We start from the raw sequence: 15,187 nt of genomic DNA, 5'->3' as shown, positions 1-15,187 counted from the left end.
AAGGCTTATATGAGACCGATTCTGGAATTTGGTTGCCCCTTGTTCTCTGGTAGCGCGAACTACAAGCTGCAGCCATTAGCCTTACTGGAAAGACGTGCCCTACGGCTATGCCTCGGGCTCCCAAAATCAGCTTCCAACGCTGTCCTTTATCTGGAAGCGCGTATCCCCAACCTCTATTCCCGCTTGAAACTTCTAACAGTGCGTACTTTCCTCAAGTCTTTTGACCCGGCCCCAGGCGTTAGTGTTCCAATTTTTGTATCCCAACCACACCTTTTTTTGACTAATCACTGGCCACGTTATCAGCTTCCGCAAGTTAGGTTCACGCAGAATCTGTTAGCTCCGCTTCAGGTTGATCTGATCTCCTTGCAACGAGTTGCTGACACGCAGGCTGATCCCGTCTTCTATTACGACTTTATTTTCCCGTCCCATGCGAAGCATATGCCCGCACATACCCTAAATGGTCTTCTTTCTGAACACCTACAGAATTTTCCACATCATACTGTTCTCTCCACTGATGCCTCCGGCAGCTGTGAGAAGGCGGCGATTGGCATATATTCGCAGGATCTAGATTGGAGCTACTCCGTTCGTATCCCTGATTATACTCCTATATTCTTCGCAGAGTTTTTGGCCATTGGTTTGGCTCTTCTCAAAATTCCCAGACATGTCGCACGGGTTCTTATTCTCACAGACTGCCTTTCAGTTATTGTCTCTCTCCAAAATTCGGAAAAATCTTTCTTGACTCGTTCACTTAGGTTTTTTGTTCCGAGCACAGTGCGCGAGATCCGTTTGGTCTGGGTACCTGGGCATTCAGGCGTCTATTTTAACGAGGTGGCTGATTTATTGGCAAGGTCAGCTCTCAGCGCACCTGTAATATATCCCGTCCCTCACCTCATTCTGTTAGCAGCTTCACGTTTCCAGCGGTTCCAACATATTTCAGCCACTTTGAGTGATCCGTTGCTGAATACCGTGGACTTTCAACACCTAAAGTACCCATGGAATATCCGGTGGTGTAAGTCAAGGCTTTGTGAAGTGTCCATGACGCTCCTGCGATGTAGAATCCCTCACTTAAACTTGTACTTATGCAGGTGCGGGTTCGCTGCGACAAACCTTTGTGTATCATGTGGGCAAGTTGAATCAATCGATCATTTTCTCCTCTCTTTCCGGCGGTTCGCGGTTCAGAGAAAGCAATATCTGGAGGTTCCTCTTTCGTGACTAGGACTGCCTCTGTCTCTTACAGTTCTTCTATCGTTCGGTGCGAGTGCCAAGGGATTCCCGTTAAGCAGTGTATGCGGCTACCTTCACGATTACATAAGTGCAACTAATCGATTATCCTGTTAGCTATACACAAAATTCTTTCGCATGTCCAAAAAGGCTAGATTGATTCTATTCCGGATGACTCATACCTCTTGAATTCATTTTATTTTTCCCAATTTTTTTTTTATCTTGATTCAGTCTTCTGACGTTTCCTTCCCCGCGCAAATGCTTCATTGGCATTCTACCCTATACCTTGGCCAATCCCCCCACGTGGGTATGTGCCATATTACTTGAGGAGAAGAAGAAGAAGAAGAAGGTATTACTTGAGGAGAAGAAGAAGAAGGTAGCCATGGCGTCGCCTTCTCCTCGTAAAGTTCAGATCGCGACACCCTCATCGAAGCGCTCCGCCGGCCAGTCGCCCTCTGGAAGGCGCAGCACAAGCCGTCCCACGTCGCCCGCAAGTCCGGCCTCGCCTAGAGTGTCCGCGGCTTCGCCGTCGGCTGGATACTTCGACATCCCGTCCACAGATCGGCGCTCTAAGTAGAGACGAAGAGCAGGCTGTTGAGCCCGCTCGCAGCCGGGTGGGCAGGATCGCTGAGCATGGGCGTCGCCATCGGCTACTCGCTGCCCGCTAGTCGCAGCCTCGGTCGAGCTAGAGGCACCGCTTCCGACGGAGAAGGCACTGGGCAGGCAGTGTTTTGGTACGAAACTTGAAGACGTACGGTTTTCTTGGTGTGATTTAATGTTCGCGGCCCCCGTGAGCAGTCCCATAAATAGGCAGAGCTTTCTGAGTCCTTCTTTCCTGTTTACCTAGGAACCACAGAAGCAAAAAAAAAGAGAAAGAAAGCTGGTACTAACAGTGATAACATTTAACTAAATTGTAATCCGTTAAATACTCCTAACACAGGGGCATTACCGATGTCCTGAGCTACGCTTAAGAAAATATTACACCAGGGAGCATCCGCCTATTGCGATCACATCGCCGTTCATGCATACAAAACCGCTGGTTGGCAGCTGAGGTCCGTAGCTTGACGAAGCACATCCGTAGCATGCTAAATGAAGGGGCTATTTTTCTTTAGAAGTACCGGGAAATTAAAGCTAGATTTATTTTAAATTTACGTTTTTACCCAGTGGTTCTAGGTTATATAAGAGTTTCTATTACACGCCACATTAGCGCGAAACGTGCCCTAAGCTGGCGGCGTGGAATGCCTCGAAGGAAGGAGGCAAAGGAGAGGGAGGGAGAGGGCACAGTGAAAGCAAGGAGGGCACGAGTCGGTGGGTGGAAGGCGAGAAATGGCGAGATAGTAGCGGCGGTCGCCAATAAGAGTCGAGGAGAGCCTGTATTTCCCGTATTGGATTGGTACAGTAGAGAGGGTGCACTGCCTTTCACATGGTTACTGACGGACTGCATCACACTACCCGCCATCGTCAGGGGGAACCCTAATGCTAACGCATACTCTCCCGCATGAATCGAAATGACGCACTGTAACTTTACTTTAAGGGTTCTGACGTGGATATTATTCTGTGCTAATTTTGTTTCTATTAAGTGAAAAAGCGTTTTTATTAGAGCGTCATTGAACTGCACTCTACAATGTTCAAAACCCTGTGGCTCTGCTTGAACGGGCAAAACCATTTTATGGAACAAAATGCGCCCACAATTTTTTAGGGTTTACCCTGATACCTGACATGGCAGAACAACATATATGCATTTATTTTCCAACATAAATGTGCGCGCAACACGGCGCACTATGGCTGAAACTGGAAGGGAAGAGGACGTGTTAGAAGCTGCGTTTTTTTCTGGAGGCGTCACTGCAGGAGGACTAAAAAAGGCTGCTCTGGACTTTGTGCCTCTGGGGCAGCCGCACCTCAATGAAGGCGAAATGTAGTAATCCCCATCAGTTGTGCACTGTCCGTGCACTTTACAGAACACAACGGCAAAAGAAGAAAATCTCTCACACCCTACACAGCCGCCCCCTTTCCCGTTCCCCCGTTCACTTCATCTTCGATCTCACGGTGTAGTTCCGTTATGCACCCCGGTTAAGAGTGTTCCTCTGCCATTATTTCCCCAAACGTCATGCCCAAACACTCCGCCGAGAAATCTAACAAAGGGGTGCTTCCGCAGGTTCGACTCTGTGCTTCCATTCGGTGCTCTCATTGGGGCACTCGGCAGTTCCCTTGTGGCATTCATACTGGGTCGCCGTTGTACGCCTGCTCTGGGATCTGCGGGCTCGCTTGCTACGTGGCTAGCCATCTCCTGGGCCTCCGCCGACTCCTGGTACCTTCTCACGGCAAGAGGTTCACTAGGACTCTGCACAGGCGTCGTTTCACTGGCGGCTCCTGCGTACATCGGCGAAATCGCCCTGGCCGAGGACAGGGGCAAGCAAGTGAGCTGTGGTGATCGTCTCTCTATCGGTCTTAATATGTTTTGCATGCATTGCGGTTAATAGGTGCAGTACATAAGAGATGATACAGCTCTCGGGAAAAGCGTTGACAGTTCAACTTGGATATCCTTAGTGTGACCGCGGTGTGGAGAAGTCGCAAATCATCGGCCATATGAGCAAGAGGCACTGACCAAATCCTGGTGGAATTAGAGCCTACACATTTTAGAGCGCAGATGATAATGGCGCGTTCGTGGACGGAGTATTGGGTGCCTGCCGCGTTGTAGACGTTAAACTGAGTTAGAAGCTTGAGGAGGAGGGGGTACGAAACAATGAGAGTGGTAGCGCGAGGGGGAGTAGCTGCGAGTGAACAGGTAGACGGAAGATCTCTGGGACCGAATATAACATACTGCGATAGCTTCTACGAACCATTCTATGTTGGCGTCCCAACAGCACCCCCCCCCCCCCCCCCCCATTGAATGAATCTTTGTTCTGTAGAAACGTGTCTCAGCAACAGAGAGAAGACAGAGTCTATCATTATTGGCGGATGAAGCCGCAAGCGCTCACCTCTTTACCCTTGGCGCAGTGTGCCGCTCACCAGACGGGAATCGCGGCAGGCATAATGTACACGTACGCTCTGGGCCAGTTCATCGACTGGTCGCAGCTGGCCCTGTGCTGCGCTGTGCCGTCCATCCTCACGGCGGTCCTGCTGGTGCGCGCCGTCGAGTCTCCGCGCTGGCTAATGGAGCAGGGTAGGCATGGCGACGCCCAGGCGGCGCTGAGGAGGCTGCGCAGATATGCCTCTTTGGCGGACACCGAGTTCGAGGTAAGCAGCTGCGCAAGTCACGCTACTGCGATGACGCTGATTAGCACGCGTGGAAGAATCAACAGCTGATAATGCATTTTGAATCGAGAGCTCGAGAGAAAGTACGGTGAACATGATGTGTGCACGGGTCCCCTAAAACACGTAACAAAGAAGGACGGGAAAATACGCACGCATTGCTCGTCCGCATTTGCATCGGGCCTTACTCGCGCTTTATCCTGATTATGAAAAATCAGTGACCACCCCAACAGCAATTACATAAACACGATTACAGGAGTACAGGAGGCAAGTCATAGTCTAGCGCGGGGAACTTGCGACAAGAGACATCAGTGTTTGCCACTGACGTCGAAGGCGCCGTGCTGCTGCCAAACACCTTCAAAAGTGTGGCCCCATTACACATCAAGGATTGAGGAGTCGAGATTGCATATTGGATGCAGACCTGACGTATTTATTCGGAAAGGTGTTAGGGTAAAGTCGTCGCTTTTACAGAGGCGGCGCAAAGATATGCGAACAGCGCGGCACCTACGCTCCAGCTTTCGCTTTTGTTTTCATCGCGCTTGTACCTTGGTGGTAACGAAACGAGGCTAGTGTTTGCCATGACAAAATAAGTGCCTTTTTCTTATCGTCGAGGAGCAAGAGCGGTGAAGAACAGTGGTGGGCGTATTCGTTGCGGTGTTCGGTGCACAGCGGCCTTACCTGCTGTCCTCCTTGTTTGGAGAATCTTTAATCCAGCATCACACGCCTTACAACTAATTGCTTTCAATACTTTCGAGTTCTCGTGGTGCTGGCCGAGGCGCTCTAAAAACATGGCTGGGCTTTCATTTCGTTTTACTTTTTTGCCCGTGTATCGCAGAAAGTACCCAGTTTCTTAGCAAGTCTGCGGTCCTCGTGAGTATCGCAGCATTTTGACCTCATAATATTTACATATTTCGTTCGGCAGCTAAGTTTCGTGGATTGCACTACGTTTATAAATAATAAATTAGGCGCACTGCCTCCAATAGAAAGCGTTTCGGCAAAATTTAAATTTTCGAAATTCTTTGCGGCATCTCTAGCGACGTGGCTAAGTTAGAAAAATGCTTTTGGATTTGGTGAAACAGCAACCAGATCATGCTGGTGACAAGTGCGCCAGCTTACTTTGTGCCAAGGGAAAAGAATCTTGTTTGTCTTTGGAATGGTTTGGTTTATAAGGTTTTAAGTCCCAAGGTGATTCAGGCTATGAGGGACACCGTAGTGGATGTCTGCGGTAATTTAAACCATCTGGTGTTTTTTACCGTTCATTGGCATCGCACAGTACGCGGACCTCTAGCATTTTGCCTTCATCAAAATGGGTCCGTCGCAACCTGGATCGAACCCGCGTCTCTCGGGCCTGCAGCCGAATACCGTAACCACTGAGTCACCGCAGCAGCGACATCGGAAAGGACCTGGAAAGGTATTTCTGGCGATCAAGTATAGAAACTTAAAGAGGCGACCCATTTTATAATTCCCACACTTAACTCTCTTCAGTGGCGTAGAAATATTTTCTTTTATCCCCATATTACCGATTATCCTTTGTTTCCAAAGCAAACTAGTCACCTAATGTCACATCATCATGATCAGACTACCTACGCCCACTGTATAGCTAAAATCTCTCCCATATGCCTTTAATTAATCCTGTCGTGCACTAGTTGGGACCAACATTATACCCGCAGACTTCCTAATCTCATCCGCCCCCTGCTATGCTGCCCTGCGCTTCGAATTTACACCTTCGCTTAACTGACGTTCTTCATGCATATTTCTTAACGCTTGTTTCTTACCACCAGAGTTTCTTAGATTTCCTAACAAGTTGCCGGAACTTCACCCTCAGAGCGGAATGTTAACTCATTAAGCGGGTAGGCTAAGTCAAAGGGAGGGTGTGAGAAAATACTTGCGCAGCTCAAACCATAATGCGCAGCTTTTGAGTGGTGACAAAGTTGGATGCCATTTATTTATACCTTTTGCAATCGCTGGACACCTAGCAATCATAAAAAGCGAGTAGTTGAAGGCGACAACTGCGACGCCCGTTGTGAATGAATTCTCTACTCGCGACGTAGAAACTCCCATCCACAGCACATCCCCCTGCTCAATTTTGTTTTTGCTTTAAGGTAAGCATTCTTCGCATGATCGGAGGTTTTAAACACGTCATCGCAGGTGATTGAGGTGATCTACCCGAAAACACAGAAGCCCATCATGCATTATATGCTCGCCGTGATTGTAATCATGACCCAACAATTCTCTGGCGTCAACGTCATCATGCAGTACGCCACGGGGCCCCTGCAGGTCAAGTTCGGTGTGACCGCGCACGAGGATTTCATCTTCCTTGCCGTCATACAGGTACAGGCCCACTCTCGGTCAGGCACAGCACGAAAATGCGGCTGCCTTGTCGCACATAAGAAGGTTGCACAGAACAAACAATGTAGATATGTGCCATGCCGTACCTTGCACTCAAATTAGTACTATTATTTTGGCTGCAAAATGAAGCAAAAACACATCACCTGCAGCTAAAGCTAAAAGCGTTCTCTCCAAATTTTGTCATCATTCTCTCAACTAGTCTTTGCGCAGTTGAAATTACTGGCAACCTTAAGCTCAACCTCTTGTTTGCGCAAGCCTTTATTGTTGCGTCCCTGAGCATTTGTTTTTTTTTTGTTTAGCGAGGTTTGTTAATGTCAACATCATAGCAGCTGGGCAAAGAAGCAAAGATTTTTTAACTGTAATTTGAACAGTGCCCATATACGGTTTATTTTAAGTTACGTTTCGGTCATGTAGAAATTAATGACAGTCAGCAAGTAACCAGGTAATCTGTTAGGCTGCACCTATTTAAATCGCTAACCCAAACAAGCTCTGCCCCCAAATTGCTTCTTTCGGCGAGGCGCGGAAGCCCAGCGGCTCGCGTCCCGCACAAAACGAACAGCCGCGGAGCAGTAGCCAGAGAGTGATCGCGTCACTGTCTTGTGGCACTCGGTTGTCACGTTGAAGCTGGTGCCATTTACTATACTTGACCATTTGCCATCAGCGAAACCAGCTTCTCGTCAGGTATGCCCCTCTGTAGCATGCCAAGTTGTAGCAGCGCCATCGCCGGCAGCAACGCAATGGAAGACGAGACAGAGTCACTGCCCGGCGCTGTCCGCGTTTCGATCTTAGTGCGTGCAGTGACCTTGACTGAACGAATTTGTTTCTCTCCTAGCAGCATCGAAGTCAGGCGCGGCCTGGGTTTACCGCGCAGTGTTTGTGTTCTGCTCGCACTCTTATCAGCAGTATACATCATGTTGTAGGCCTGCATTTTACTCGTGGTCGCAATTATATCACGTATTCGTGATGTCAGCTACATCTACAAAGCTATCGCGGCATACCCTTTAGGCGGACCTAAGTAATGTAAAGCTTTGGGCAAGTTGGCGTGACATGCTCTGGGAGGAATGGCGCAGCAGGGCAAGAGGTGTTGTGCTTCTGTTTTCTTCCGTCCAGGCCATTCCATGGCTGGAAAGGCGCGGCAGGAAAAGACGTGTTTTTTTCTTTCGCCCAGGCCGTTCCCTGGAGGGAATGGCGTGGCCGGGAAACACTTGTGTTTTTTTTTTGTTTTCATTCGTCCAGTATCTTTCTTATAGGAAATGGCGCGGCAGGGAAAGATGTGTTGTACTTTTGTTTTCTTCCGTCAAGGCCTTTCCAAGAAGGGAATGGCAGGGAAGTGAAAGATCTGTTGTGCTTTTGTTTTCTTTCGTACAGGCCTTTCCAAGGAGGGAATGGCAGGGCAGTGAAAGACGTGTTGTGCTTTGTTTTCTTCCGTCCAAGCCTTTCCATGGCTGGAATGGCGCCGCAGGGAAACCCGTGTGGTTTTTTCTTTTCATTCGTCCAGTACCTCCCCTGGAGGGAATGGCGCGGCAGTGAAAGACGCGTGTTTTTTTTTTTGTTTTTATTCGTCCAGTATCTTACCTATAGGGAATGGCGCGGAAGGGAAAGACGTGTTGTACTTTTGTTTTCTTTCGTCAAGGCCTTTCCAAGGAGGGAATGACACGGATGGGAAAGAAAGACCTGTTGTGCTTTGTTTTCTTCCGTCCAAGCCTTTCCATGGCTTGAATGGCGCCGCAGGGAAAAACGTGTGGTTTTTTGTTTTCTTTCGTCCAGGCGTTTCCCTGGCGGGAATAGCGCGGCAGGGAAACACCTATTGTGTTTTTCTTTTCTTTCGTCCAGGCCTTTCCCATGCGGCATTCGCGCGGCAAGGAAAGACGTGCTGCTTTATGTTTTCTTTCGTCCAATTCGTTCCAAGGCGCGTATTACGCGGCAGAGAAAGACGAGTTCTTTTTGTGTTTTCTTTTTCCCAGGCCTTTCTCTGGAGGGAATGGTACAACAGAGAAGAACGTTTTGTGGTTTTTTTTTATTTTCCAGGCCTTTCCCTGGAGGCAATGGCACAACAGAGAAGAACGTGTTGTGCTTCTGTTTTCTTTCGCCCAGGCCTTTCCCTGGCAGGAATGACGCGGCAGAGAAAGACGAGTTCTTTTTGCGTTTTCTTTTTCCCAGGCCTTTCTCTGGAGGGAATGGCACAACAGAGAAGAACGTTTTCTGGTTTTGTTTTTGATTTTCCAGGCCTTTCCCTGGAGGCAATGGCACAACAGAGAAGAACGTGTTGTGCTTCTGTTTTCTTTCGCCCAGGCCTTTCCCTGGCAGGAATGACGCGGCAGAAAAAGACGTGTTTTTTTTTCCCAGGCCTTTCCCTGGAGGGAATGGCACAACAGATAAGAACGAGTTGCGCTTTTGTTTTCGTTCATCCAGGCCTTTCCCTGGCGAGAATGGCACAACAGAGAAGAACGTGCTGTGGTTCGGTTTTCTTTCGGCCAGGTCTTTCCCTGGCGGGAATGACGCGGCAGGGAAAGATGTGTTCTTTTTTGTTTTCTTTCGTTCACATCTTCACAAACGGAAATGGCGCGGCAGGGATAGACGCATTGTGATTTTTTTTTGTTTGCTTTGCTTCACATCATTTTCAGGCGCAGCAGGGAATGTAGTGCTGTTTTTGTTTTATTTCGTCAACATCTTTCCCTGGTAGGAATGACGAGGCATGGAAAGAGTTGCGTTTTTGTTTTCTTTTTCTCTTGTGCGTTTCGGTTTCAAGTGACGCAGCTCACGGATTTTGGTTAAATAGGCGAATTCGAGAGACCATCAAAGGTATATATTGGAGTCCTATGGCCGCGCTCAGATGCATATTATATAGTATGATTGTAAAAATCAGTGCCACAAAAGTTTATTGAAAGGAACGATCGTGCGTCCAATGCGCCAAAGAATTCTTATTGCTCTTTAGTTGCCTTCGGTGCTGGATAGTAGCTTTCCCAACGCTATTTGCTCCGCAGCTGGTGACGACAGCGATGTGTGCTCAGCTGCTGGACCTGGCGGGGCGCGTGTGGCCGCTGGCGGTGTCGGTGACTTTGTGCACGGGCAGCATGATGGTTCTGGGTAGTGTCTACTTTGCGGCAGCCAACCCCGCCTATGCAATGGACAGCACACTGGCCTCTAACCTGATCTTCGGATCTAAGGTACCAAATAGAAATGTTGGTTTTTCTTCTACATTCAAAACTTGATTACAAATATAAATTGTAGTTCCAAATGTAGAAACTCGCTTCCGTTACTAACGAGCAAAGTTAGATCACAACGCCATGTCTTTCATATCAGTCGCACTGACCCATCATGAGAAAATGAAAAAAGGCAAAACATTTATTAAAATATACCTTGAATTTTTTTCGGTTGTCGTTGTCCATGCGGCAGGCGTATATCTCCTTCACTTCAACAAGGCTGTTTCCTGGGTTAATTAGTTTGTAATAATGGAAAATATTGGAAAGAAGAAAGCGAGAAAGAGGTGCCGTAGTGGAGGACTCCGGCATAATTTGGGCCAGCTGGGGATCTTTAACGTGCATTAAAATCGCACAGCACACGGGCGCCATTTTGCGATTCACCTCCATCGAAACACGAAAAAAAGGGGGGGGGGGGGCTTGAAAAGGACTGGACACAGCCGCATACATATACCTCATCCAGCAAAAAAAAAAACGAATACAGCAAGGATTCAACGCATGCGTGAGCCGTTTTCTGCTTTACTTCTTTCATTACTGAGAGGTCCAGCAGATGCTGGCTTGTTGACCATTCTTCAACCATTTCTTTTCGACAAGTTGTTTAATTGTAGACAGCGAGCCCGTCATTTCAGGGCCCTCAGTCATGGAAGGAAGGAAGCTGAAAGGGGTGCCGGTGCAGCTGGATAATTTGGGACGGCAGACAATTTAGTGATAGGAGTCGTTTCTCTTCCGGCACCCTTGCCCTCAACCCTAGAATAGTTCCAGCTAGGGCTCTTATTTCCTGATCTCAAGTATTTCTTTTTCTGGCAATGACTAATGGTTCCTACTGAAAGCGCGGGTGGTCTGTTTTGTCAGCAAAAGCAACCGAGACGCGTAACTAGTACGTGCGGCTCAAGAACGAGGCTGGAAAACACTTCGAATGCGAATCGATGTGGCCTGTATACGGGTGCATGTAGGCTGGAGCGTCAAGCGTCGAAGACGTTCGTTTCGGCCAGCACGAAATGTAGGTTCGGCGCAATGAGGATGGGTATGAAGACAAGAGTTTTTGGGGTTTCGCCTCATTCCTAGGAAAGGCGAGGGAGCTCCTGTCTCCTGAAGGAATACGACGGCAAGATAGAGGAGCGCTAAAATACATGCAAAAATTGCAATAAGTTTGGTCATTAACACTGAATTATCTGTGGCTTCAGGCAGGCATTGCTTCCATTTTTGTTTGACTTCAAAACAAAAGCAAAAACAAATACTTTGTTTTGATGTGTCATAATGTATAGATTATTTTCGCTTTAACTGCGCCTCTTTGGCACCATTGGCGCAGCCAAATAAACAAAATGCTCCAGGCAACGCTTTTTATGCTGGCATTAGACCGTCATCAGTACTTCCGCTAATCGCACACCCAATTATGTAGTTGGCAAAGAGCACTTAGTTTTCTTCTTTTATTTGCGATATGCTGGTATGTTCGGAATACAAGTATGCTGCGTTTCTTTGCTCAAGCGGCCGTAACTTGAATTAAATCTTCCGGATCCGAGTCTTTGACACAGAATTATGCACAGCGCCAAAATTACAGAGTATTGGTTTACTAGGTTTGGGGAGGTTTAACGTCCCAAAGCGACACGTGCTATGAGGGACGCCGCAGTGCAGGGCTCCAGAAATTTAAACCACCTGAGTTCCTTTATGTGCATGGCATCGCACAGTGCACGGGCTTCTAGAAATTCGCCTCCATCAAAATGCGACCGCCACGGCAGGGTTCGAACGAGCGTCCTTCAGGCCAGCAGCCGAGCGCCAGAACCACTGAGCCATCGCGGTGGCTGATTACAAAGAGGAATTTCCCGGAATTGTTAAAAGCAAGACTGCAGGGAAGACTACGCCAGACATCAAGACGCTCCTCACGCATTATAAGATTCTGAGCGTGTATCAAAAAATCCCATTTGCCGAAAATATTTGAGGGAATGAAATGCATGTTTTAACACGATAGTGTTAACGGTTTCGTTCAGTGGAGAAGCCCCCTTTATTGTTGGTGTGCGCGTGTCGATAAAATATGAATTGGTCGAAAGGATCGTGACATCAAAACAACGCCACCTATAACGATTAATTCAAACACCCTACAAAGATCCTACAGCACAATAGTGATAACGTTAGTACGCAATTTCTCATCAATCTATGGAGATTGGTGTCATTCCACCACCATTATGTAGTGCCTGTGAAGGGCGAAAATCAATTGTGCTGAAAGAAAAGTGTTCAAGCCGGGACTCACACCGTTGCACCTTTGGTGGTGAACCGGACGCGCTACCCTTCGACCACTAAGAAACGTTGGTTCGATATGTTAAATTGAGGCATTGTGTCTGTTATGGTAAATAAAAAATAACGGATAGTGTATATGTCTGAAAAATAATGTGAAAAGAAGACCCCAGGCCGCTCAAGAGAGGCGTTAATGCTATCGCACCGTATCCTTAAGACTGAGCTTTTGTTTTTAGCAAATAGACCCGGAAAAATCTATTTGCCAATTTACAAGTGCCCCATAATTTTTTCTAATGATTACTTGATTGCTTCACATGCTCAATCATATTATTTCAATTTTCTTCAAAAATTTTGTTTACAAAAACTAAATGCTCCTGAAGAACTACAGAACTAACAATTCTATCGTGATATTTGTTCGTGAAATAACGATGGGAGCACTCATTATTCTTTTGAATCAGAAGATAGACATCGTTATTCTGAAGTAGTGAAAAATTCTGGTTGCTTTAACCATAATAAGCATTTTAAAAATGTCTCTTACCTTGACATATATACTGAAAATCGTATTTTCGTAACATATGAACAGTATGCTTCAGTCTCTGTTTTTACGAACTTTCTTGCGCAAGCTGTGAAATGCATTAGAAACGACCTGAGAATTGGTTGTTTGATTTCTAAACCAGAGCCGAAATAATGACGGTACAATGTGAGCCCTAAGTCAGCTCACCATTCACCGTTAAGCATACGAATATTAGCGCTCCAGTTTGCTCCTGCTGTCTCAAACCGTCGCTTTTCCCTCCGCTTCGCCACCTGGGTTTACTGCTCAGCCTCCTTCTTAAAATCTCTCTTCACCTGCCTCCTCGCCCTCTTCCCTACTCTATTATGCGGCGCAGTGCGGGCACATACCCAACAATTCTGGACGCATGCATTTTCGAGCTTGAAACTATTGATGATTGCAATTTTTTTTATATAGTGTAAGATTTCACTATAACAATTAATACGTCTGCAGATTACCCGACGGCAGTCTTGTTTTTTTTTTCTCCATTAACGTTTTTGCTATTGTTAAAAGCATTCCCCCTTGGTTTTCCATGGCAGTCTTAACTGTTCTATGCGATTTATGGAAACACTTTAAACGAGATATTTTGCAACACATCAAAAGAATGGACGATTACCTTCAACATTTCAATAACAGTGTCTTATAATTTTCCGATTTTAAAAATTTTACCTGTTAATGTAGGACATGTTTATCGCGCACGGATGTCTGCAGGTCGTCTTCAGCGCCGCCTTTTCCGCTGGCCTGGGTCCCGCGTCCTGGGTGCTGGCCGTCGAACTGGCGCCGCTGCGCGCAAGCGGCTTCGACTTCGGCAGCGTGTGCGCCTTCTACTGGGCCTCAGCGCTGGCAGTCGTGAGCCTGTTCGCCACGCTGGGAACGGACCCGCACTCCCTGGCGGTGCTTAGCTGGGTCTGCGGCATCATCACCTTCGCGGGCGGTGTCACCACCTTCGCGTTTGCTCCGGACACCGCCGGCATCAGCGTCGAAAGCATCCTGATGGAGGGCCAGGGCTACAAGCCGAAAAAGAAGAAATCGGACACGGTTGAAGCTGCCACTTCTTCCATCACGCCGCGTCCTGACGAAGCAAAGGCTCTCAGCCAACACAAAGAAAACAGCTCGAAGGCGCGGCTTGGTGTTCCAGCAGCTGAAAGAGGACACACGGCTGGGGTCGAGTCCGCGGCTGAAGCTTTGGCCGAGGATCCCGACAGGCATCAGGAACGGGCTCGGGCACTCCCTGGTGAGGTGTTGCGTAGCGGAGCCATCTCGTCGTCCCATAGCGCTGTGGCCTCGACGCCTTCTATCCACATGTCTGGTAGTGGCCGCCAAAATTAGGCGGAACAGTGATAGAAAAGCGCAAGTGTTCATTTTGTAGGACTTGTGCTACATAAGATATACACATGCGCTTCTCCGACATGCAAGCAGTTAATACCACTCAGTGTGTCTTCTCTATTGTCACCCTGCCATTTTTTTTTATATATTCTGCGCTGCGAAATTTCAATATAACTTTCACTACTGGTTTCGCCGGTAATTTGACCTGTAGCGCCACGTTTGCTCGTGTATGTTCCTCATCACACCCATATAGTTCTCCTGCACACCCATATAGTTCTCCTCGACATGAATATTCAAATTGTTAACTTCAATCTAACGATGTTCGTAGCCGTGTTAATCCTTCTTAGTTGAGATATACCTGTTATTTATGCAATAAGCGCCGCAACATGACTTGCGACTACGGGCTCCGTCATCATAGTGCCCTTCCACTACCGGCCGAAATCACCCAGCTTGATCCACGGTGGGTGTACACTCAGAATGCATAATTACAGCCATACTTGCAACGTGCTATAATTCGTGCCTTGACATTCCTAGTAAAGTTTCGCTAGCGTAGTTTTTATGACCGTGTTCAAGCACTGCCGTTGATGGCCACGGTCGGTAGCGATGGTGTTGCGCATCCACGTAACTCTCCAGCTCCCTCCCGCACGCGCCTGGCGCTACCTTTACCGTCGTCGGCTAGCGTGCACCCTGACTCCTGATCTCTGACCACGCGTAGCTATTTTAGAACAGAAGCCTCATGAAGCGACAACCGCCAAGACAGGGACAACCGAAATGCGTGAGGTGACAGGGGGAGTCCAGTGGCCTTTTTCCCCGACGACCGCCGCTTCTTGAGTTTTGAGTTGTACATTAATGCATATGTGCTCTAAAGGCATAGAAGGAGTGCTGAGGCCTTTTCGCTCTAAGGGCACTCGGCGGTGCCGGGCTCAGTAGTGATATACTAAACCCATGCCAGGCCGGGGTTGAAACCATGGTCTTAGGCCTGACTAGGCCTTTGAATTTGGCGGCCGGCGCCGGCTCGTTCCTCAGAATGCGGTCCCTGCAGTGTTCTAGAGCAGACTGG

The 15,187-nt window shown here is 47.9% G+C and overlaps 1 protein-coding gene across 1 annotated transcript; it reads left to right on the top strand.

The window, feature by feature from the left end:
* The first annotated feature begins 3,002 nt into the window (after positions 1 to 3,002).
* LOC144134182 (solute carrier family 2, facilitated glucose transporter member 8-like) lies at positions 3,003 to 14,130 on the top strand. The gene is made up of 6 exons (XM_077667140.1): positions 3,003 to 3,136; positions 3,425 to 3,638; positions 4,219 to 4,458; positions 6,622 to 6,804; positions 9,807 to 9,989; positions 13,513 to 14,130. The coding sequence occupies exons 1-6, from the start codon at positions 3,003 to 3,005 to the stop codon at positions 14,128 to 14,130; spliced, it is 1,572 nt and encodes a 523-aa protein (XP_077523266.1).
* The last annotated feature ends 1,057 nt before the right edge of the window (positions 14,131 to 15,187 follow it).

This window comes from Amblyomma americanum, chromosome 5 (assembly GCF_052857255.1).
Source record: "Amblyomma americanum isolate KBUSLIRL-KWMA chromosome 5, ASM5285725v1, whole genome shotgun sequence".
Lineage (NCBI taxonomy): Eukaryota > Metazoa > Arthropoda > Arachnida > Ixodida > Ixodidae > Amblyomma > Amblyomma americanum.
Note: the sequence above shows the minus strand (reverse complement) of the source record. Positions and strands in the feature narration are given on the sequence as shown.